General features: G+C 41.4%; 2 protein-coding genes across 3 annotated transcripts; one reads left to right on the forward strand and one right to left on the reverse strand.

Moving 5' to 3' along the window:
* Window positions 1-730: 730 nt before the first annotated feature.
* Window positions 731-9,814, forward strand: atxn10 (ataxin 10). The gene is made up of 11 exons (XM_051391887.1): window positions 731-886; window positions 1,400-1,591; window positions 1,909-1,994; window positions 2,078-2,174; window positions 2,445-2,609; window positions 2,757-2,837; window positions 2,996-3,152; window positions 3,403-3,520; window positions 3,743-3,927; window positions 6,021-6,084; window positions 7,708-9,814. The coding sequence occupies exons 1-11, from the start codon at window positions 741-743 to the stop codon at window positions 7,890-7,892; spliced, it is 1,476 nt and encodes a 491-aa protein (XP_051247847.1). The 5' UTR covers window positions 731-740; the 3' UTR covers window positions 7,893-9,814.
* A 69-nt stretch (window positions 9,815-9,883) lies between these two features.
* wnt7ba (wingless-type MMTV integration site family, member 7Ba) lies at window positions 9,884-19,400 on the reverse strand. 2 transcript variants are annotated; one of them, XM_051391896.1, is made up of 4 exons: window positions 18,900-19,400; window positions 17,471-17,697; window positions 13,576-13,850; window positions 9,884-12,275 (listed from the first exon to the last, which is right to left on the reverse strand). In XM_051391896.1, the coding sequence occupies exons 1-4, from the start codon at window positions 18,980-18,982 to the stop codon at window positions 11,796-11,798; spliced, it is 1,065 nt and encodes a 354-aa protein (XP_051247856.1). In that variant the 5' UTR covers window positions 18,983-19,400; the 3' UTR covers window positions 9,884-11,795. The 2 variants fall into 2 exon arrangements, with proteins under 2 accessions (XP_051247856.1, XP_051247855.1); XM_051391895.1 differs by having other exon boundaries at window positions 18,890-19,400.
* Window positions 19,401-25,041: the final 5,641 nt, after the last annotated feature.

Consider the following 25,041-nt stretch of genomic DNA (forward strand, 5'->3'; position numbering starts at 1 on the left):
TGTTTTATATTTCAACCTATTGCGAAACAAATTTCCTTTTGTGGACGATAAAGTTGGAGCAGAAGTTCTCAGTAACACCAGAAGGCAATAGGCAAATTAAATAATGGCATTAAACTACTAACTTAAGTCAAAGTAGCAATGCCACAGTGTAGAAATACTAAAAGTCCTGATTTCCAAGTTAGAAAAGTAAAAGTACAAAAGTATTAGTATCAAAATATAAGTACCAAAAGTATACTCATTGTGCAGACTGGCCCATTTCAGAATATAATGTCATTAGATCATAATTACTGATGCACTCATGTATACATCTCTTTAATGTTGCAGCTGATAAAGGTGGGGCTGATTTTAAGTCATTTATATATACTGCTGGGTAGCTTCTGAATTAACCCCAAGGATAAATAAAGTCTTATGTTATCCTAACATATCATTTATATGTTGATAATATTTTGTGTTTGTATGTAGTAGTAGTAAAAAGTCAAATATTTGCCTCTGAATTGTAGAGGAGTAGAAGTATAAAGCAGCAGAAAATGAAGAAAAGTAGAAAAGTAAAAGTACCTCAAAGTTGTGCTCATGTAAAGTGCTTCAGTAAATGTACTTAGTTACTAATAACCCCAACCCTGAGCCACTGAGCAGAGTGACAGTACAGTGGGTAAACAGCAGCACATGCTGTGACTCCGCCTTCATCCCCGGATTGAACCAATAACGTATCAGGAAGTTATCCGGAAGTCCCGCCCACCCGCATGAATCAGGAAAACATGGCAGCTTCCACCAACGGCAATTTGGACATCTCAGCGTCTGTCGCTGGCATTTTGAATGAAAAACCCTGCACTGAACACCTGCAGGTCTTAAAAACAATCACGACTGCCTTACGGGACAAGGAATACAGGTGCGGACAAAGTAATTTACATCATTTTTAAATGGAAAATGAGGGCGTTAGCTTATCGACTAGCTGGCCTGAATACAGCCAGTCACGTACTGTCTAATATAATAATGCTAACGTCTAGCATAACGGGACGGGCCCATTACCACCACTGTTATTAAGGCCCCTTGTTGTCCTTGTTGTGGAAGTTCATTCAGCCGCCTAACCGCAGTGTAGCTAATGTTAATTAAGGTACAATATGGGCTAGTTCAAATGTTGTTATTTACAAAGACGACTGTTCAGGCTGTCTGTGGATTCAGACATTTTGAGTTGTCATGGCAGAGAAAGGTGTAACTGAGAACATTAATGATGCCACTGCCTGTAATTATTATAATAATAAAGCAAAAAATTATAATGCTATTAGTTTCACTTGTGTTTGTCAAATTAAAGTGTCTTCTGTGAAAGTGACTATTAAAGTATTCCACTCCTCCTCTGCACTGAAGTAACAGTGCTGATTTCCTTTTTTATTTGTTGTTCCAGAGATGCTGTGGAGGAAGAGGCCTTCTCCAGTCTCCTAAAAGTCTTGTCCCGACTGTGGGATGAGCTGCAGGCTGCCAGCAGTGAGGATCCGGACCTGCTGTCTGTCACCCTGCAGCTGCAGCTGACGGCTGAGTGCTTCAGGGCTCAGAGGAACGCCTGTGTCCAGAGCACTCGCAACCAGACTCTGCTCAGGTAATTCCTCATACAATGCAGTATTAATGAGACGGAAAATACCAGGTGCTCTTCTGCTGCAAAGATCTAATTAGTAGATGGGAGAATATGAGAGAGATATAGGAACAGCACAAAGTGGTTTAGAAAATTACCGTAAGGGTGAATCAACATCTTTTTGATAATTGACAATTCAATTTGGTATATTGAAAAGTTGTAGGCGTTACAACGATATTGTATTAGTTTGCAATGCACAGTATGTGTTCATGTTATTGTATCCACCTTCTTTGACAAAATAAATAAATAAGCAAGTACATAATAAAATCATCTTTTTTCTCTAGGGAGCTCGGTTTCACTGATGTATCCCTTAAACTGTTGAGCCTCCTTCAGACCACAACTTTGGAGAGCAGAGATGACATATTTGAACGTAAGTCTAAGCTTAGGTAAATGTACCTTAATGAAATGATGACTTTTTGATACTTATCTTTGTTTGTTTTTTTCGTAATCCAGCTCTTCGTTGTGGGATCCAGTTCCTCGGTAACTTAGCAGTTGGAAACCAACTGTGTAAAGATGACATTTGGCAGCTGAGCTTCCCCAATATCTTGCTGTAAGTTTTGTGTGGCAATAAAATCATAATAATTCATACTATCAACTATATTGTATACTAGCTCTGTGTTTTTAATCCGGCTCTAGACTAGGCGTGTCATCCACATCTCTCTATTTGTTCCACACTAAAAACAGTGTTGATATGAGACCATGTTAAGCCCTTTGCTTTTTACACCAACACACATTGTGCATCAGTATTTTCTTTGTGAAAGCTCAATCACAGACCTTTGTAGCCAAGCCATTTGTCCTCACACTAAGTCCACCCAAACAGGCAGCTGCTCAGTGTTGATGATGAGAAGGCGGTAAACTATGCCTCTATGGTACTCCACACATGTCTGGATGAAGCTAAGGTGGAGGAACTGTCTGAGCCGCAGAATATCCAGCTGGCTCTCAGGGTGATGGAGCTCTGTAGGACCCAACCTGACCTGGACTGGACGTAAGTGTGTGTGTGTGTGTGTGTATCTGTGTTAGTGTGTAAAGCAGTTGTTGTCTAAAGAGTATACGGTGTGTGTATGATGTCAAGGAATTACTATTTTCAACGACTTGTTGATAACATTTTTATTTGGTATTCATTGTTTTACAGGGTTCTCATTGCTACCCAGCATTTCCTCAAGTCTTCTGCTCTGGTGGAGAGCATGTACTCTGGGATGTCTCACCATGAAAAGTACTTTACTTTAAATGTAGTGACAGACAGTGAAAAGCTAATGCTACATATTAAGTAGTACTACCTTACACATAGAAAATGCTAATATCTAATAATATCTCATACTAAAAGGTGCTATAGATGTGTCATATGTATCTGTGTTTGTGTGTGTTTTTCAGAGTTACTCTATTAGAGCTGCTCTTTGCTCAGCTAAGAGAGGAGGACTCAGAGGAGTGTGGCGTCCCTCCCAGTGTGGCTCGCTTCCTTGCTAGTTCCTTCCAGAAAGGTTGTGGAGCTGTGCTGACGCTCGCCACTGGCTCCGCTTCCAGTGATGAGGTACAGATAGTAAACCTGACCAATGTATCTTACGCAGGCCTCAAAAACACAGATGTTTAGCAGGCCTTTGGAACTGGTGTTGGTATTGTGTTATTTGCCTCATGAAGTGAGTAATGTGTATGTAGCATTGGGAGAGCTTTTTCCAGTTTTAGTTTTCCATTTTCTAACTGACACGTCCCCTCCCTAGCATTATCTCACACAGCATCCTTTCTCCATGTGACTGACACCTGTTTGTTGTAATCCCCTGTAGGTCCTGCAGGAGGCACTGACAGTGATTAGTTTGCTGGACGTGCTGTGTGAGATGACCTCAGACCTCAGGCAGTTTATGTTCCTACAGGACCATCCTGACCTTCTCATGACCACTGTTGGTAAATGAAAACACACACTCACGCAACTTCTGTGACTGGGTCCACAGCTAGAAGTGATTTGGCCGTCTTATGGTAAACATGTCATCTGGAGAAAAGAGACATTCCTTGAAATGGTGAAAGATCCAGATCCAGATAAAAGTAAAGTGCTTAAACAACACAAGTTAATGTATCTACTTTTTCTCTTTTTCTTCATCTCCCTCCTCTTTGTGCTTCTCTTTGCAGAGCTCCTGCAGCAGGTACATGCTATAGGGAAGGCCAGTAAGAATATTTTCAGTGCTGCACAAAACTTCTCCTCCTTCAGTGGAGATGGAGACTTTTCGTCCCATTCCCCTGTCATCAGCTTCAAGGCCCACCTCATCAGGCTGATAGGCAACCTGTGTCACAGCAATACCAACAACCAAAACAAGGTTTGGAATGAATGGATGGATAAAAAAACAAAACAAAACAGAAACAGGCTGCTTTCACACTTGTAGTTTGGTTAAATTGGGCTGGACCAAGGGAAAAACTTAGATACATTGTTTCCTTTTAGTTCTGGTCCAGTCACTGACTTATTACAAATAAATCAAAGAGGTGTAAACATGAAGTCATTTAGTCCACGACAGACTGAATGCTTTCACACTAACTCTTAAAAAATCAAGCCAAATGGGCAAACTCACCAGAGTTGGTTTAAACCAGACCAAACAGTTTAAGTGTGAAAGCACCCTAACAAAGTAATGGTTTTGAATATTTAAAGTAATTAATTAACAACATCTTAATAGTCTACTGATGGGTGGGAAAGAGTGAATGAATATTTGTGAATTAATATGCTTAATATTTAAGAAAAACTTAGCCCAATTTAAAAATAATTAGTTTTTTTTATTTTTAATAAAATGTTGGTATTGTTATTCATATGATTTTCTTCACTTTTTGTCTTTTTCTAATCCACTGACGTCTCTCCTCTAATGAGATCTGGGCCTTAAGTGAGCACCTTTTGATCAGTCTAACACAATGGGGTCATGGGTCAAGAAGAGGTCTGAGAGCCCCTCCTGGTATTGCTTTGACAGATCACTACACTAAATTAGCATGTTTAAAGTGCAGGTTGTGGTAATGGGCTGTTGAATCAACCCTCATGATCTCCTGAGGACTGTAAATGAGTGTTATGTCTAATCGAGCGTGAGGCTGTGTGTTCCTACAACTGCAAGCTTATGAGTTCTGTCAACACAACAACTCGGTTTTGCACTGAAATGTGAAACATTCCCTCCCTCGCTTTAGATTTTATTGATTTTGATTTGGATCAGTTTCCCTCTATTGCCCTCTGTCAGCATCTCATGATTAACATAGATAGATAATAAAGGGGATGGGGAGGAGTTGGCCTCTATCTGTGGCACATTATAGACTCAGTCCTACTTAATAGAAACAGATTTGTGGAATGCTTGTGGGATGGCCACCCTCAGTTGGCCTCTCTATAATATTTATGGATGCTGATCTGTGGTCTGTCAGTGGTCAAAAATCACCCCATATCTGTTTTCACTAAGATCTCTTCCAGTAAACCAAATGTCATTCTGTTCACCTTTGGGAGAGATTGTAATTTCAGATGTGCATGCAAAGCGCTGAACTGCGTGCACCGGGCTGAAGTCAGGGTCCAGTCGCTTGTTATTCATCTCTTTATGGGTTTGGACATAATGTAAGCAACTTCAGTGAATCATTTTGAAAGTGGAAAATGCAGACCTGCGTGCTTGTACTCGTCAGCGACTTTGTTTCTTTGACAGTGTAAATGACATTTCCATTTTCTGAAACTCAGCACTTTGTCTTGCTCTGGAGCTCCTACCAGTATGCTTGGAGGGTAACCACAGCGGCAAGAGGAAGGCAACAGCAAGCAAAGACAATAATTTAGCCTATAGAATCAGACACATGATACAGAGCAGATCACCCTGTTGGGACTGTCTTAAACTAAGCCACAACCACACTGCTGCTTTTGAATAGATGTGAGGGACACTTCGGTTGAATACACTTCAAATGTGTACTTTGTACTTTCCCTTTAAAACATGATTACTAGCTAGACTGTACTGCTTTACCCAATCTTGTGATTCACTGTCACTGTCTGTGCTAGTGATATATTTGGGTGTTTTTACGCCATAGAAAGCATGGACAACAGTATTGTGTGGCCAAAAGCAAAAGAAATTGGTGCATTTGATACTGCTTTTGCTTTGAAAATGCTATGAGAAGCTGTCAAAATTTTTTCATAGATTTAATTTCTGGTTTTCTATTGTCCCCAGGATGTTTTGCTCTGACAATCAATACAGAATGCCCTGATACAGGGTGTATAATAATCACAAAGCAAATAGCATCGACAGATACTCTGACTAAAAACTGTGAAATTAGCTTTTATTGAGCTAAGACATTTTTTTAACTGTCTTAACTATTGGAACATTTTTAGCCATGCCAGACATGGAAAATGAAAACAGACATCCTCACCAATCCATTTTGTCTTTTCTACATCTTACTGAACTTGTTTCCTCAGGTGAGAGAACTGGAAGGCATCCCTCTCATCTTGGACAACTGCAACATAGACAGCAACAACCCTTGTATCCTTTGTTAAACCAAGTTGATGGTGTGGAAATACAAACACATCTGTGTTTATGTACATATATTTCAAGTTTACCTAAAATCATTGTTCATATGTCTTTCCCAGAAGTTATTTTAAGCATTGTGTATCTTATCCCGGCACTTTTAGAATTGCATTTGGCATGTTTGCACAGGAAAGCTGGTGGGTTTGCAACCAAAAACAAGTGTTGCATCAAGCTTTGATTGCTGCAGTGTGTGTGCAGGCTGGCCAACCAAACTTGTCCCAAAGTGTTCATCACTCTCATTACATCTTTGCTTACTGCTGGTCAGGAGTGTCAACTGATTTGTTGCATTCATTATTGAAGTCTTTGGGGCTTGTAAATGCTTCTTATTGTTTTGATCAGCGTCCATGTCAAGTCTGTCACTGTATCAGAGAATTAAGTCAGTTTTATGGTAATTATTCAGGCCACAGTGGTGCTTTTGTATTAGATTACATTTCGATATGAGTTAATGTTTTGTCAGTCCCCTATTTACATAAATGAGGGGGGCCGAATATTATAAACACCTCCTGATATGATGCAATCTAATACAACAACAAAACATTACCATCCAACAATTCATACTAGGTAAAATTCACAAAGAAAGGATTTATTTCCAGACTTTTGTATTGGTTTGTCTAATACAGTGATGACTCTATAGTGTGAGTGCAAGGTTTTTAGTGCCCTTTTTCACAGCAGTTTGACAGGCTTTGAGAAGAAGCCAATTTCTGTTTATTTGGAGTACTCTGCCGGTCACTGAGCCCCAACCCCTGAGTCGTTCACATCTCCATCGCCCGCTGTGCACCCTGCTACAAGTTGGTATTAGCTGGCTTAAGTGAGGGCATCGTGCCAAACTGTCCGTTAACCAGGTCAATAGTTTGAGCCTTTGTCCCCATGGCACTCTCCCATACATGCTTACACACACACACACACACACACACACACACACACACACACACACACACACACACACACACACACACACACACAACAGAGCTCACTCTGTCTACCGTTTTCATGTAGGTGTCAGCAGTTGTTTCAGAAAAACATTGTTAATAAAAAAAAAATGTTTATGTTATTATGTGGGAAACTTGAGAGGGGTGAGCTGAGAATGTTTTGTATCACAAAACATAACCTGTCTGCAAAACTCATTTGTTTCCTTGGTTGTCTGTGTACTCGGCGACCTAAAGCAAATACCAGGCACACATGAGTTTGACATCCTGGGCTGGACATTGAAAATGTTTAACTAACTGTTAACCCTGCTACCAACTCTAACGTTTCATCTATCTACGATGTCGATTTTGTAAACACATATTGTGCGACAACTGCTTGCCCTACTCATGTCTAGCATTAAATATTATTTGCTAAGGTGTTACAAAAGGGCTGCAAAGTGGTAGGGTTGTTTAATCTGTTGTTTAATCATGTTGAGACATGAAAAAAAAATTGACACACAAGTTCATGCTTGTTTTTTAAGGTTATGAACTTCAGCTATTAGTAATTTGCTATTTTAGTATATTTTAAAATAACATAACTTGTTTATCACAGTATGTTTCATTCTCTACGAGTGAAATTCTGGTGTTGCTGTCCTTAACCAGATGACTCTAGTTATCAGCCAGTGGGCCATCTTTGCAATCAGGAACCTCCTAGAACACAACCCCCAGAACCAGGAGTTGGTCGCCACCCTGGAACGCCGTGGCACCGCTGACTACTCTGCGCTCAGGGAGTTGGGTTTCCTGGTGGAGGAGCGAGACGGAAGCTTGCTGCTCAAGCCTGTGAGGAAAGACTCTTGAAAACCTTAAGAGGAGCAGCCAGGAGAGAGGAGGCCCCACAAGCAGGTTTTCATGTGAAATATTTATTAAGAAAGGAAAAAAAGTACATGTGCACACGTATACGCTTGTGTGAACATGTACTCCTGTTGTGCAACAAGCCTCATTAATGTTACCTAATACTTAAGCTTCATCTGCGGGTGAATGACCTGTCCACTAACAACAATTTTTTTTGCCTGTCCAGAATAATTGACAGCCAAACCGCTGATAGATTAAGTAGAAAGGCGCTTTTCAATTAGATATTTCTATCCAAGAAGTATGTATAACTTACTTTTCTACCTCAGTAATGCTTGCACTCATGCCCAGATGGGATTTAAGGTATTCTCAATACACAATAGGCCCACGGGGGTCCCCCTGGTATATAAGCAGGAGCTCTTGTTTTGTCTTGACCAGAGTCTGGGAAATGAAGAGTTTGGGAGAGGCGAGCACATGCTGGTACCTTTTTGGCAAGGCTGATTCTTTGTGGTTTAATCCAAAGACAAAGAGCACCACAGTGTCTGGGCTTTTCACTTTTCACAGACACTGATGTTCCCAGCAGGGGTTGGGGTTTAATCCCAGGCCCATAGTGACTTCTGCAGTAACCGCGAAACAGAGAATGACCAAAACATGATGTAATCAACCCCCCCACCACCACCTTACCTACTTAAATGGTGGTGTATTTGCCAGAGGGACAAAGACTTGTGTTTTCCCTCATTCAAACGCTTAAAATAACTGCTTATCTGAACAGGCATAATATTATTGATATAGTCTAAGGACATTTCAGTGCAAAATGCAATACTAAAACGAATAACTTGAGCTATGCATGTTTTGTAATTTAAAAACAATGCTCAGTATACAGTATGAGCTTGTTACTGTATCTCTGCTGGCTTTTGCAATGCTTCTTGTATTATGGTTATAACTAATGAGTTTTATACTCAGCATAGTCTAGTGAATTTCTTATATCTTTTTCTCCATCGTCTAATTCTTATTCTTCTATTTCTATCATCTTCATACTATAGATAAATAAGGTGTGAGGGCTAAGCATGCATCATAGATCATTAACATCAACAAAACTCACAACATTTAGTCCATGTTTTACACCTTAGACCGCCTCTCTTCGCTCTCAGTAAGCTGTATTTGAGTTTTACCAGACTGCAGAGACTTTCTTAGAGTTTTAGAAAATACCGTGCTTTCTGTTTAGCTGTAGCTTTGTGTTTTGCGTGTGTGAGATAGTGAGTCTGGATCAATAGATGATACTGAATGTGTACACATCCAAAAGAGTAAGTGAGCGAGTGAATGAATGAGTGAGTGAATCAGACCAGAAGCATTAGTTTGCAGAATGACATCCCTCCCTGCTCCTCCTGTTGCTGGATAAGCTGAACGGTCCTGACACCTCAACAATGCAGCGCTTTACAGGCGTGCCCACACCCTGCTCCACCCTGTTTGCTCTGCTTCAGATTTTTAATGACAAAATGTATTGAAACAATCGGCTGGACTCTCCCCTCAATCCACCGGCATAGTAAAGGGAGCTTATGCTGTTCCGGTCCCCAGGATTTCAGACAGCTAACAAAACAGCTGTTACTTGCGCTCGACTGGCTGGCTGCAATGCTTTTCAGCCCCACAGGAAAGAGGCTGTGCGAGTCAGCCGGGCTGAATGAGGTGGCATGGCCACGGCCGACTGTTCACCTCCTAACACATTAGTACCACATCAGTCGAGGCCAGGAGTTCTTGTGTTTCCCATATCAGCGTTTTACACCACAGGCCTCTACTATATTGTATTAGTGCCTTCTGGTTTGATATTGGCCTTCAGCAAAAAACACGTTGTCAGGGTGTAAAGTATATGCTTCATGTTTGGGTCAAACAATATGTTTCTATAATGTCTAATAAAGTATTGTGTGTGACAAACAGCTTTTTGTAATGATTTTAATGAGGCCAATAAAGGCCATATGTGACATAAAAATCAAGAGGCATTAAAAAAGGATGCTCAAATTTTATTGGTAAAAAAAGGAAAAATACAACTGTCCATGTTTGTAAGTGATGCAGACTTTGATTTTGCCACAGAACAAATAAAGAAACTTTAAATTAGCTGTATTTGAAGTTGGAAAATATGCTTTCAGGAAGCAATGAGTTGTTCCTAGTTACTGTAAGGGTTATGAAGACAACTGGAAACACATAAATCTCTTCAGTCAAAAGCTGCACCACCAGTTGGTTGCTTCCAATGTATTATCCATGCATTTACTCAAATACTAAACAGTGGTTTCCACAAAATTTCCTTGACTTTCCAACACTTGGTGAATCACTCAGCTTTTATGAGCTACGATGAATTGTGAAGGATCGTATCGAGATGGACAATCTGGGCTACTTTGGTAAAACACGTGGAGTATTTACAATTTAGGAACTTTGATCCAAAGACATAAATTCCAAATAATTTATAGCTCTTAAATCTGAAAACAATGACATTAGAAAACAAAGTAAATAGTGACTTTCTTTTCCATCTATAAATGACATAAAGTGCCACGCTCCTCATATAAAAATATACTCTTCAACTTGTTTTGTAAGTTATATAAAGCCTAAATAAACATTTCTGAATACATTAAGGGTGCTGTCCAAAAATAGCTTTGAGGCCTTTGATCCTCTCATACCCCCTTCTGTGTGGTTGGGGCACATGCCATCCACCCAGGCAGGCCTAAACCGCGCTGGAAGGCCTTGTGTAAGCAGAGGCCATCATGTGGAATTCCACGTCTCTGCTGTTCATGGGAATGTTGGATGTATCTGAACCTGATTGCACCTCTATGAAGTTCCAATGAGGCCTACATGCTTTTCTCAGAAGTCAAGAGCCCTCCGAAAAGAAAACAATGAACATGGTCAGGATGGAAAGTGCCGTTCAAACTGACAAGTTGGATGCTTAAAATAGTTTGGGAATATTTTCAGCCTCTTTGGCTCTTGGCGTAACAAAGGGTCTGGGCTTGGGGTAGGAAGGGGGGGGATATGTCCATGAGAGAGATGTCAGCACAGCACTCAATCCCCCAACTTACTGATGTCCCATGAAAAAGAGAAACAAATGTGACTATGTGAGTGCAAAAGAAAAATAACTAATCTATAGCAAAATACGCCACTGATGACTGATAATGGATAAGAAGTGAAATAGCAGATGATTTCGCTGTTCAGTGGCTAGAAATGTGACTCCATATGACTAAAAACCGGTTACTTCCAGCTTGACATGTATCAGTAGCAAGTGAAGATCATAAACAAGGGGGGAAAAATGTTTAAATCCTTCCTCTAAGACTTTAGGTTTGAAAGATATTTTTTACATAAATAGTTTTGTTTTATTTTCAGTGATCAAACAGAATACAGTGTGAGCGTACAGTTAAAAGTATTCCACTGCCAGCTTCATATCTTCACCAGGAGCTTGTCTTCTTTCATGGCAGTCTGAAAGTGTTCTGCAGCTGTAGCATTTCCAGTTAGCGTGTCACAAAAAGCCCTCTCAAGATCCCAACAATAGTCTTTGTTGTGTTTTCTTCCTCTTGTGCGTTGACATCTGTAAGCGACATCTTTGCAAGATGTTGTCTTCCAAATATTGCTTTGCTGGAGGCAAAAAAAGAGAACATCAGAACCTCTCCCCTGCAACCTGTGAGTTTCGTGTTTTGTACCACCGCGCAAAAGAAAATGTGTTTTTATCTTTCAATCACTGTCCAAACCTCACGTCTGTTTTTCCTTTCTTTAAAGAATTCCAAAATAGGATGTAAAAATGTGCAAATTGTTGAATAAATACTTCCAAGTCCTTCACTTCAAATTCCACTTTGTCATAAGCCCCTCATCTTCAGCCATTGTCCGTTTTGCCCAGCCTCTCCCCTGTCCCCTGCAGCCAGTGCCTCGCTTCCTCATTCCCTACTTGCAGGTGAAAACTTCCGATTTCTCGCTGCAGGTGTTGCACTTGACAAAACAGCACCAGTGGAACTTGCAGTTGCACTGCCAGATGCGCGTGTAGTGGTGCGTGTTGTAACCCCGGCCGCAGCACATCACATTACAACTGTCTGTGTGGGTCGAGGTGCCGTTGCACAGTCTGCCCCGTGTTCCTGTGCTTCCCGTGGCTGTGTCCTCTTCGCAGTAGTTTGGCGAACGCTCCAGATACACCAGGTCTGTGTCCGTGGGCTTCTGGTAACCCCGAGCCTCTTTGAGTCGTAGGAAGGAGGGTTGGCGGAGCCGTGAGGCCCGAACAGGCTCCACTTGAACTGCGTCGCTGTAGCGTTCCTTGAGCAGGTAACCGATCTCTCTGAACTTGGGCAGGGTGATCCAGCAGGTCTTGGTGGTGCAGGAGCCAGACACGCCGTGACACTTACACTCCAGCTTCATCCTCTCCTCTAGGATCTGAGAGAGAGTAGAAATTAGGTCTGTATGAATTAAAAGAGATAGTTAAGAGCTGAAAATATATTCTGTGTGATTCATACACGTCTATGGCTTGAATTTGAAACAGTTATCGCAGCAATCGCGTAGTCTTCAGATCTGTCTCTTTTGGTAAGCTATGCTTTTTGCGGACACTTCAGCTTCCAGCACATCCAACAAGTATGCCAACTTTATGTCAGAAACCTGGGGAAAATAACTCATACCCCGAGCCAGTAGTCTCTAATTAACTTTACCTTTCTTCAGACCACATAATGGCGTGACAGCCCGAGAAAACTGACCAGAGCTGTTGTGCAACCATACATATATAGAATTACATTGTGGTTCCAGGCAAATTTATATTATAATGCCATACAAATATTCTCAGATGACAAAACTGACAGGTGAATGTTTGCCCTTGTGACTGAGTTTCTCATTTTTTACAGCAGATACATTTTCATTCGAAGACAGTATGATTTCTTTTGAGCGTCATAGCTCATAATTAGAAGGTCTTGTAACGTGTTTGTGCAGAGCACTGGTCAAATCAGCGACTCTGTCTTCCCCTTCACGGCTATCACATTCTGGGGGAGCTTTCTGTTGACTTTGGTTGGTTCAGTGTGCGCGGTGGTGCAGAAGCATGGGCTTTTGGTGCTGCCACTGAGGAAGGAAGAGAGAGAGACTTGCAATAATATCCTCTATCCTCACTTAATGCGGAGTAATTCAGTGAATGGACTGTAAGGCTATGGCACACCTCCATTTTGGCTGCTGTATCTGCCAAGTTTTGAATTTCTGTCACACATACACACTCATATTTGCTCTGCAATTCAGTGATTCTCAACCATTTTGGTGTCAAGGACGCCCAAATTGATACACATCAGACCACAGACCCATATTTTTATTTTAAGATTCAGCCTCAGAGTCTGATAAGATTTAGATAATCTACACTGTAGATTGGCAGATTAACAGCGAAGAGTGTTAAACCTATAAACAGAAGAGTCATACTTATACATTCTCTCAGTTGGCTAACTCCTAGTTAATGAAATAAGAGTGAAATTAAAATATTTCCCATTTTCCTGGGGAACCCCTGGGACACCCTCAAGGACCCCTGGGGTTCCCCGGACCCCAGGCTGAGTGCCACTGCTCTAGTGTACAAGAACTTTGTTTAATCCTTTGTTTTCTCTTCCTACATAATATTACACATATTTAGACTGGAGTATGGCGGGTTTTGAACCCCAAAAATAGATTCTAATAGTCCTTGGTGTAGTCAAATTGACTTTGCTTGCGTTACCTTTCGCCCTGCCTCATTGTTGTGCAGGTTCATCAGCCGGCGGGCGTTTTTCTTGATCTCACGGGCGTCTACAAAGCGCCGCGAGAACTCCACGCCGTACTTAACGTCAGCCGAGCAGCCTCCCCACTTCCAGCCCTCCTCCTGGTAGTCGTGGTAGCCCTGCTTCTCGCGGTCACAGCCGCACTGGCTGAGGTTGCCTTGGCTGCAAGCTGTGGTCACTGCGTGGGCAACTCCGGCGGCGGTGATGGCATAAGTGAACGCTGCCTCCCTGCTGCCTAAAGAAGAAAAAGTAAAACATTTGAGTTGGAGTGGAAAGTAGTGGAAAGTAACATAATACAAGATTGAAAAAATTGAGTAGCTTTTAATTGACCTAAAATCAGTTAGATCTGTAAAGTTACAATACTTTACTCAGAATGGCAGGAATTGCATAACCATCATACAGTTATGCTGTTATGGCACAAGCCAAAATTGGTGCAGAAACACTGCACCAATTTTACACATGAATTGCAGCTTACTTGTCATGAGAAGTAGGCTACTACTGAAAAACACGGTGTTACTTTACTAACTTTACTTAGTGTTGGTGTTATTTTGACATTAATGTTTGGTTACTGGATCAAGACCAGTCTGAGTGTTGGGTTTGAAAGAAGGGGGCATTTAGGAGGCCTTTAGTGTCAAATTAAAGATGCTACTGAAGGTTTAATTTGTCTCACCTGAACACTTGCAACAGAACTAATAGGAGGTATAGAGAGATGACCATCTTGCACAAGCTGTACACACCCACACAGTCCTAAGAAGAGGTCTAATTAAGAAAAATAAGTAAAAGATTTGTGCCCTTCGCTCTCCCCTCATCTGCCTCCACTAGTCCCCCTCCACTCAAAAAATATAGTAATAGTTTTTTCTTCTTGTTCCTACAGTTTGATGGTTGAGCGTCACTGTGCAAAATGAAATATCTGCAGAGTTTGACAGTGTAGAAGGATGTTTTTACATTCATCTGCTGAAAGTGGAAAGTTTCTCTGTGCTGTCTGAAAATCTAATTTTAAGGGACGGAGCATGATTTGTGCAAACAAATAGTTTGGACGTCATCCTGGTCCAGGATGCAACTTGTACAGTGTGATGTAGAAACCTGAAGCCTCCAGTGCACACACACACTGAGAATGGACTTTACAGTGAAGTAGGAAACATCTTGTGTCCCGCAGGAAAACCTGAAATGATGCTTAAAATAAACAACATTTGCATATTCATAGATTCTGGTATTTTTAATGAAGTAGAAGGAGTAGATGTCTTTTTAAGGATTACAATTTCAGACACACGTTATTGTTCCAAGCTGAATATTTGTGTATCTATTTTAATACAGGTCTGGAGGGGAGAGTATATTAATATTGAAGGGATGTTGAAGTGATCCTCCTTACCCTATATTTAATAATGTCAAGCATCAGCACTACAACTTCAGTAGGACATTGTTAGTAGTCTGTTCAGCCTCACTTATTCTAAATACTGTATGAGGCAGATTAAAGGGCTAGATATCATCAGTATAAAGAGCATTAATCAGAGCTTCTATATAATCTCATAATAACTCGCTGATTTTGTTGTTTCTGCTTTGTTTCACATCTCTGATCTGCATCAGTAGTCAGCCATGGTTATTGTGAAAAGTAATCAGTATAGTGAGGAAAACACAAGTGACATCTACTGGCTGACTGGAGGAGCTTTTTTTCTGGATCGGCACTCAGAGTTGCTGTGTCTTAATGTTTTTCATCAATGGAATTTCTCACGCAGCTTAAGTGTCATTCTGTGTCTGTCTTAGGCGGTCCACATTATTATAGCAAATGATACCGCTGTGTTGCATGTTGAAATAATCTGTGGCCAGGCTTAACTGAGATGTGCCCATTTCCAGGCTTTTGTATGTCACCATTTGAACTTCAGAATAAACACATTTATATTTATGGCGTGGAGAGGAAAATGAATTTATTGGCACTACAATTGGTAATAGGATATCGTGCCTCTCCAATCAGGATAATGCTGGGCCTGTGTTCTTCTCAACAGCCCAGAGTATTAATGCATGGCGTCTCTGGTAGAGGCGATTCTAATGGCTCCCTTCCAACCTGACAAACTCACTCGCAGAAACCATCGGGCCTGCGGTTCCCCCGGTCCATAACTCATAACAAACTCTGAAGTCTTCTCTCATCAGGCTAAATCTGTGACCCATTCAGATATATTGTATGGTGAGCATTTCTCAAGGCATCAGGCGCATGCAATAGCCAAACAGCCATCCCTTCGCACTGTGATTTGTTTTGATTGTACGGCAGTGCATGCAGGGTTCCATTGTTGCCATCCAGCTGCTGGAGCTGACTTCAGTTAGTGGTTAGCATGATTCTCTCTGGTCTTTCTCAACGCTTAATGAGTTCACAGGGCCCGGCAGGTCAATCAAATGAAGTGGCGGATGGTACATTGGGGACACAAGAGGGGGTATGGCAGTGGCATTCATTTCCAATTACACACGGAGGTGGCAAAAGGATACCACTTACTTACTGGGAATCCGTGAAAATGAAGGGAAATCCGACTCAATATTTGTATTTTCACAATTAATTGACAGTCTCAATTTGTTTTTATTCAGATATGATAGGATTTAGTCTTCCAGAAAGTTCTTCTTTGGTAAAACTGCCATGGACAGGACATGAGGATCAAAACTGGGTCCAAAGTGTCTCTCTGTGCTCGTTTACACACCACAAGAGAAAAGAGACATTTCCTCTGACAAAAGAAATAAAGGGATCCAGACGTCTGTCTGCCTGTCTCCCGTGTAGAAGAAAGTGATTGCTCCCAGAGCTGCTAGATTAAACATGGATCCAAACCCACAGCAAGACCGCAACAAAACATTTCGGACTGAAACACAATTTATATAAGAGGTTCACATTAGGAGCAAACCGGCTTCTGTGAGAAATAAAACTGGGAAGAATGTCGACTAAAGTCAGGAAGACGTGTTAGTTTGTGTGTTTACACATGATGTAGGTTCAAGTCAGAAGATGGCACACCCAGATAGGCATCAAACGCTACTCCATAAGGAAGTCTTGACACTCCATTCATGGCTGCTTTGCTGTGACAGTGTGTGTTGCAAGCACAGTGATGTCACACACATGAACTACAGATTGAATCTCCTCTGGGAACACAAGGCCTCTGTGTTTTTTTGTGTTAGTGTCTGAACGAAGCAGAGAATCCATTGTGGTTCTTGCATGTGGTGTTCCAAAAATGCTTTCATTAAAGCTTCGCCACCCATCTCAGAGTCTGTTTCATGCCACTTTGTCGAGCTATGCTGCGGCTTTTTCGCATGCCACCGACAACAGTTACAGGAGGATCGAGGACAATGCGAGATGAATGAGGAGACTGATTCTCAAACCACAGTGCTAAACATCCGCACACATAATGTAGCACGGTTCTTTCATTTTCAATGATTGGAAGATCAGTCCGCACAGCTCGGTTGGTTGGGTTAGGCCAATTGACATACCTGATGACACACCTGTGGACAGATTAAAGCAACACCAAGAGAACAGATGCGTCCATACTCCTGCCTCAAGGCTGAGATTTCCACTTGTGTCTAAATTTAGTTTGATGGAACTGACCGTTGTGAAAATGTTGATGCATACAGTCCAGGGATTTACTTTAGTGAGTGTTTAATATTAACCAGTTTTGGCCCTTGTGTGTGCCCTGATCCCAGATCTGTCCCCTCATTTCCAGACATCTATCTACTGTTAAAATATCTAATAATGGCATAAAAATAGCAAAAAACCAACCAGAAAATTATTAAGACCCCTGTCCTCTGACCATCCTGCTGTCTATATTGAGTTCAATCTATTGAAAACTCTCTTAGAGAAAACTAAAGAAGCTAAGTTTCAAACAGACTGACCTACTCTCAGCTCTTGTCCAAAGACGGTCCTCTCGCCCAGGGCCGAGCAATTCCACCGGCCGTAGCGGAACTGGTACTGACACTCATTGATGCCCAGCTGGGCGCCTTCGCCAATGACGATGATGGCATCTGGGCGACTCTGGCAGAGGGCTCTCTGACGGGGGGCCAGTCCCGGTATCTTGTTGCAGATGATGTTAGCACCTAGAGCTACCACAGAGGACAGCGCCCTGGGCAGAGAGAAAGAGGCATTAATGAGAGGGACTCTCAAGGCAGATGGATAAAAGGAAAAAGTGAGGAAAGATAAGAAGAAATGGAGAAACAAAATGTTCCTTATTGCTAAACTTTTCATTACAGTTGCCAGCCTATAGATCACAAAGATACAGACCAATAAACAAGACCAAATGAAAAGACTCTGCTACATTCATCCTACCACACATCACATCATCTGTAATCTAATGGACCTCCATAAAGACATGACAGAGAATAATTAATCATAGAAATGGGTCCATATCCAGTTCATTTTTGTCTCTGTCTGCCTCTCTCTTTCTGTGTTACAGAAAACTGGAACCACCACAGCTATTTTATGTTTCAGGACCTGCCCATGTTATGAATGAGATGAATGTATGGTGCAGTAATCATTCTCTTTGAGAGGGCCTGGGTCTTTTAATGCCATAAGAAAGAGCTCATTACACAGGCCTGCGCCTATAGGCAGAGCATGAAGCAGTCCAGCACGACTCTTTTCCACATGCTGCTTTCCAATTACGGCCCTTGTCTGACGAGGTGCTCCTATGACAAAGTGGTTCTGGTGTAATGTGTAAATCCATAAAAGCAGGTTCTCTCATCAGCTGCGTGCGTATTAGAACATGTAAAAATCATGTAGGATAAATGCAGGTTTCATTCGCGCAAGGCTTCATTTACTCTAACTAGTCGATTTATGACACAATGTTTGAGTGAAAATGACATAACTGCTCAAATTATGGGAAAACAGTCCGCAACTCTTGTTCCTGTGGTAGTCTGTCATTCCATTGTGGAATAGAAATGATTAAACGACTCATGTCACGCATGTCTTACCCACATTTCCTAAATTTTGGTTGACTGGATATTCCAAGTTACGTTTATTTCCTTTTCCAAAATATCCTGCCGCACTAGGACAAAATGTAGCCACAAGAATTATTAAAAATATGGCCATTTGACGTCAGTTATTAACCTTAAAGGCGGACTTTTTAAGTGTAAAAATAATGCTGAAGGTATTTCCCGGTCGTGATAAAACACCTGCAACAACCAACCTAAGCTTACAAGGTGAGATCTTACTTAACTGGATTTTCCCGGTGCGTAATTGCGCGTAAGGCACAACTGCTTGCCAGCAAATCAGACCCACTTTTGTTTTGAATTTAGCAAGTGCATTGATAAGAAACCTACAGGTAGCTACCGCTGGTGAGGATGAGGAAGATCTGCGGGTAGTAGACGGACAGCAGCGCACTGCGAGACGAGATGATGAGCATGGTTGCGCATTGAACACAACTGGTTCTGCTCTCTTTGCGGGTTGAAAAGATAAGAAGAAGAAGGGGGGGGAAAAGTCTGTGAAGTGGGGAACAAGTATATCCTTTTATTTGAAGTCCCAAGAGATAAAAACGCCGGAGGGTCGTCTCTTCCTTCCGCTGTTGAGACGCGGTGTCTTCAGCTAGTGGAGCCGTGGCGCGCTGCGGCAGCTCCAAGCTCCGCTGTCCATGTGTCGGAGATGAGAGGCTGCATCCCACGGCCGAAGTGCGCTCTGCCACCTGGACTGATAGAGGACTGGGTGGGAAAAAGGGGGGAGAGAGAGGAAGAGATAGAGAGGGTGGGGGCGGATGGGGATCCGGATGTGCGATACGATACGTTGCCGCTCACGTCTCCAAAAGTGAGACTGTTGTGGCACTGGAAGGGTGGGAGACAGTGGCCTCTCCCGGTGCACCAGCCCCCTGGATGAGTCTGCACCCCGCATCCCACCGTATCCCCACCCCTGACACACCTCCTACTCCCCCAATTCAGTCTCCCCCCTCTCTCTTTCTCTCTCTAGGTTGTGCAGTTTATCATTAGAGCTAAATTATATCTGTGTCGTCAATAATTGCATTTACATTTTGGGTCCTGTTACAGCTTTTATGGATGCCCTGTCTGTTGTGGGATCGAACCTGTGACCCTCTGGGTACAATTATCTCACCACGACCCAAAACTGGACTTTAATATGTTTTACATGTTGAATTACATTTATATAACAATAAAACTTTTCTCACTAGTATTGTCAACCGTAATGAATTCACATCTTCATCCAGAATAAGTCTCTGATTAAGAGTCATTGCCATTTTTTTATGCCATACATAGCTCCTGTATGTTATTGCTATCATTTTAATATTAGTATTAAAGTAACAAGAAATCAAGTTTTTCTTGAGGGAATTTTTTGGAAGTTTGTTGATTAAAGTGACTAATAATAGAGGACTTAAGACAGTCAGTCGATTAATTCATTAGTTGATCGACAGAAAATGATTAAGCAACTGTTTGAAATGTTGATTCATGGTTTCTGTCATTTCTGGAGAAAAAATGCCAAAATGAATTGGTTTCAACTTCCCAAATGTGATAATTTGATGCTTTTGTTTGTCTTATATGTTAGTAAATGGAATATATTTGGGGTTTCAGCTGTTTAAGTCAAATGATAACTCTTTCTGACACTTTATAGACAAAGCGATGAAGCCAGAAAATAATCACCAAACAAATCAATGATGATAACCGTTTATTGAAATGCAGACGGCTACAAACAAAGATGTGTTAAGGAATAAACATTTATATATGCAAGGCATGCATCACCTGATGTTATGCAGCATTAACCCCTGCAGGGAAATTCTTTGTTTCTTTGTCCAAACTTACTACTGAACTGCAGGAGTGCCAGCTTTCCTCCCATTGGCTCTTCTGCAGGGCAGCTGCTTGGTCAAACTCTTCAGTCAGTAGATGAGACTCATTGGTTTCCCAGCTAAGATGCATCACCAACAATACGCCCTCATGTGGTAGCATGAAGGAAATGCCAGCACCCCAAAACATCCGGCTAAACATTGCTGGAGTGCACAGCAGGTAGTGCAGCATCTGTAAGCCACAGTTTATCAACTTCTACACTTTAAATAAGGAAGCAGGATTGTTGTAAGATGTCTTTCAGACTATGCTGGAAAAGCAGGAAAGGTTTTTGATCACATCACGCTGTTAGAATAGATGTCACATTTTTCTACATGGTTTATATTCTTGTTAAACCCATGCAGTCTTTGAAGTGCCCAGGTCTAACCAGATGGCAAAGCCAACAAGGACGACATACAAGGAATTTACGCTGTTCCTTCCTCTTAAAGATGTCTCCCTGCAGACGGCGCCCTGTTTGCTGTGCGACTTTAAAGAGAGTGAAAGAAGTACAATGGGCGGGGAGCGTCCTGTTCAATTCCACGGGACCTTCAAAGGCCGAGGAGTTTTATAGGCCTACTTCACAGAGTGGACAGAGGACAAAGTACATATTTCCTTCGCTTGTTGTTGACATTTTGGAGACCAAAAATTGAGACATTCTCAGCTTCACTCGAGCTGAGCAAATAACCACAAGGAGATAATATTAATAAAATTTGTTCCAAAAAGAGATATCAATCATCTGAACAAAAGTGAGGCCTTCTCTTAGAAAATGGTTGAGGGCAGTTTTGTGGAAATGAACCTTTTAATTTAAATACCCTGCATCTGCCAACAAAGCAGTTTGAGAGATAGCAGTGATTTGGAGTGTGAAATAATAAAATAGCATTCATTCTTTTGCTGTTATAACATTGGCCTGATTCTTATGGGCCAGTCAGACTGTGTGTAATTATAGCCACAGTCGTATATACTCCGTGCTGTAAAGAATGAGAAGCAGCTTTGCCACTAAATTGAACCATCCTGGCTGTTGAAACCTTGTCACATAAACTCAATATACAGCTATTTAAGAGGACAACTCGCATGTCTGTGGCTCGTGGTCAGCAGAGGCAGAAGCCTTTGTGTATATGTGTCTTCTGTACGCCTCTTAGTCTTTTTCTCTGTCTCTTTCTCGCTCCCTCTCCCTCTCTCTTTCTGTCCAAATAATCCTCCTAAAACCACAATTTCCAAAGCCAAGATAGCACTTAAGCAGCGTGCACTCACTGTCCTGGCACTCGCACAGTGATATCTGTTTCTTTTCATATTTTTGCGCACAAGGCGAGTGAACATGGAAACTTGGGAAGTTTGGGTCTGCGCGAGGGGGTTCTTCTTCAGGGACATCAGGTCAGGGATGACAGTGGCTGTAAAAACGAACGTGACATTTTTTGTCTATCTATTGGGACAGCTGTCAGAGCTTTGACGGAAAAAGGATTTGATAGAACCGTCCGTATGATGATGATGATGATGATGATGATGATGATGATGATGAGTGACAGGGCTGGAGACAGGCAGTGGTAAACCGGAGCAGTGAGGCAGAGGGACCTCAAGCTGGAAGCAGGCCTAAAAGGTTCAGATTAATAATGGTGTCTTGTGACTCTCTGGGATGTTGGGCCTATCTTGTCCTTGAGGCCAGAATGCCTAGCTGGGTCCCTCAGTGGTTGTCCCGGAAACGGTATTGTTGATCATAATAGTAAGCTGATAATTGATACTTCATCATAAGTAACATTTTTAGGCCGGAAGTGCAGGTGACAGTGTTGAACATGACATCCCCACGCAGTTGAAAGTAAAAAAGGAAGGTGCTACATTCAGACCCATTATCGGTTCATGCATTTGGGGTAGGGAAAAAAAAACATTGTATTGTGATATTTGGTGTTATAGTACTATATCACGTAGGCCAAAGCTATAAATGCTCCAGAAAGCATGTTGAACCCCTAGCTGACTGACATCAGCTGCTTCATTCATGCTTCACAGTCACTGGCTCATTCACAGCTGTTTGGCTACCAGCTGACTAGTAACATCCACTCATATTCATGCTCTGACACTTATTACTATTACTCCGCTGTCACTCAGCTCAGGCTAACACTGTTTTCTGCTGCAGCTTAATATTATCCCAGAAGAATCTTTGTTGCTGCTCAAATTCTTTTCCACCAAATCAAACCGTATAATAAGCAAAAGCAGTAGTAGAGCAGTTGTCCACACACAGTTAGTCTGTATGAAAATTGAATGTGCTTCATGAAAGTGTTCACGCTGTTTTGGCTACACAAGCAATAGTCAAAAATGTAATATCAAAATACACATTATTATAACGCTACTGAGCATATCACAACTCTAAACCACTGAAACAGTGCCATATTGTGGACTAGAAAAGAGTAGGTCTTTAATGTCCCTGAAAGTCAGTTTAGTTTTCACACAGTAGTCTAAAATGGAGAGAAATTTGAGAAAAACAGGCAGGAGTCAGCCCACTGTTGACAGTTATTACATATGGCATGCAAAAGTACTCCACATTTAAAAGGCAATAGCTTCCTTCAGTAAAGAAATCCATGGCTTCTGTTTTTACAGATAAAAAAAGTCATCACCTCTCTGGTCCTAGACATATCGAGTTCTGCAACTTATATAAAATACTGTGTTATTATTGTGTCTTAAAGCCCTTATCGTTTTTTCAAAAACACACCAATGAACAACACTGACATATGACATGTTGCTTTATTACCACGTACAGTGTGACTATTAGGCCAGTGTATACCAGGCTGGCTGTAAACACCCACTCTACTTATATCAATCCACAGCAAATTGTCAACCCCATAAAATGCACTATTTACTACAGGCCCACCTATTTTAGGAAATTGCTTTGCCTTAAAAAAAAAAAAAAGCAATATATATACTGCATGTGACCCATCTTTAAAGATATAGATAGAAAGTGATGTGCTTGGGGCCGCGACACAGACAGTATTGAGACAGACTAAAACATTGTTGGTTTTGGTCTTTTGTTTTGTTGACAATAAGAAAAATACAGAATAACACCAGCCTTAATCTTTAAGTATGACATATGAGTTTTAATTAGATGGGGAAAGACATGCATCAAAGGCCTCGGTCCCGTATATCGTGTGTGTGTCTCTGATCTACTAAGACATTCTGATGGGTTTAATTTGTTTAGGTCAGACAAGTGCATATGGGCAATTTTGGCACACAGCTACATGCAACTCAAGTGGCTTTTCAAGCTTTACCGCAATGTCAGAGGCATTGTTTAGACTGTAATATGGCAAGACAAACACATGGTGCTTATATGTTTAATGGGGTAAAACGCATGCTGGAATGCACGAGAAATCCGAGTGTGGTTGGGGGAAATGAACATCGCCCCCCTGCACTTTGAAGGGATTACGGAGTGTCACCGATAAAAAACAAAACTACCCCGGGGGGCGAGAGAGGCAAGAGACTATTTATGACTCAACTAAAAGAAACTACTTTGTAATCAAATCTAATTTACACTGTTCAGAGCATCCATGAAACCCGACAAAGCTGACAGGGGGAAATTGTTTCCATGTTGCAGAACAACAATTCCACTTTTGAGCAATTATTGTCTTTGAAGCATCTTGAACCTTTTTGAGAGCAGATGAAGGGAGGGCCATATTTTCAACAATGCCACGAGGCACATAAATGTCTTCAGAAATTATTCCTTTTATGTAAACAGGATTTATGTTTTTGGTGTAGAAATACAGATTTGGAGTTGTAAACATGTTGCAGATGTTGAGAAAATGGAAGACACGGCATCACCAGAAATGGTTTCAAATTCAGCACCATGAGCAACTAACCAAAAAGGAGAAATTACAAGTCCTGCTTATCCTCGTACGTTTATGATTCATTCAGGAAAGAGACTCCCAGAAACTTTCAGACAAACCGGCTGGAAACTGCTTACTTATCAGTTATTTATTTATGTTTTTCTTGTTTAGAATTCCAAATCTGTTATCTAAAGGGAGTCATAAAAGCCCCAAAATATACAGATTTTGCAGTACAAGCTCCTAACATGTGGATTGATCACCTGTAGGGATTAATTGTAATAAAATCCTGCGGACTGCTTCCTTTAAATTTAGTATACATTTAGTTCATTCTCATCCCAGTAGACTACATTGCTATTTTTCTTTTTAGCCCTTTTGCACCCCACTCTGTCATTCTTTCTTCTCCGATTTGATGTCTTTACACAGTTGCAAAGGCAGAGGGAGACAAAGCATCAGAGAAGGTCTTAGTGCAGCTCAGACTCCACTGGTTTGGGTCAACCATGCCCCTTTCACACCAGCTTTTTGTCTTTCATGACATGAGAATAGCAGCTATTGTACGCTTTATCAGAGCAAACGTTAGCATTACATTACTGATACTGCTAATGAAGGTCTCATCATCACATTGCATTATTAACATTTAATATTAAACAAATAATTCATATTCAATGAGCCATTTGGATTTCTTTCTTCCCCTTTCCACTTATTTAAGATTCCGTACAAATATTCTGTGTTAATCCTGAGTTGAGTTTGACATTACCGTGTCTCAGCATTTCAGAGGCACAAGTGTATAAAGTGAGTAATTTTGAGATCCTCAAGGGGGCTCTTTAGTCCTATGTTTCAAAGTACAGGAGGCAA

Source organism: Dicentrarchus labrax, unplaced genomic scaffold, assembly GCF_905237075.1.
Source record: "Dicentrarchus labrax unplaced genomic scaffold, dlabrax2021, whole genome shotgun sequence".
In the NCBI taxonomy this organism is placed as follows: domain Eukaryota; kingdom Metazoa; phylum Chordata; class Actinopteri; family Moronidae; genus Dicentrarchus; species Dicentrarchus labrax.

Excerpts from the sequence above, each read along its gene's own strand:
- atxn10 (XM_051391887.1), top strand. The coding sequence starts at position 741 with ATGAATCAGGAAAACATGGCAGCTTCCACCAACGGCAATTTGGACATC. Across the intron at positions 2,838-2,995 it reads GGGATGTCTCACCATGAAAA|AGTTACTCTATTAGAGCTGC; the intron begins GTACTTTACTTT and ends TGTGTTTTTCAG. Across the intron at positions 6,085-7,707 it reads CATAGACAGCAACAACCCTT|TTATCAGCCAGTGGGCCATC; the intron begins GTATCCTTTGTT and ends AGATGACTCTAG.
- wnt7ba (XM_051391896.1), bottom strand. The coding sequence starts at position 18,982 with ATGCGCAACCATGCTCATCATCTCGTCTCGCAGTGCGCTGCTGTCCGT. Across the intron at positions 17,698-18,899 it reads CTTCCTCATCCTCACCAGCG|GGCGCTGTCCTCTGTGGTAG; the intron begins GTAGCTACCTGT and ends CTCTCTGCCCAG. Across the intron at positions 13,851-17,470 it reads TGGACAAGAGCTGAGAGTAG|GCAGCAGGGAGGCAGCGTTC; the intron begins GTCAGTCTGTTT and ends TTTCTTCTTTAG.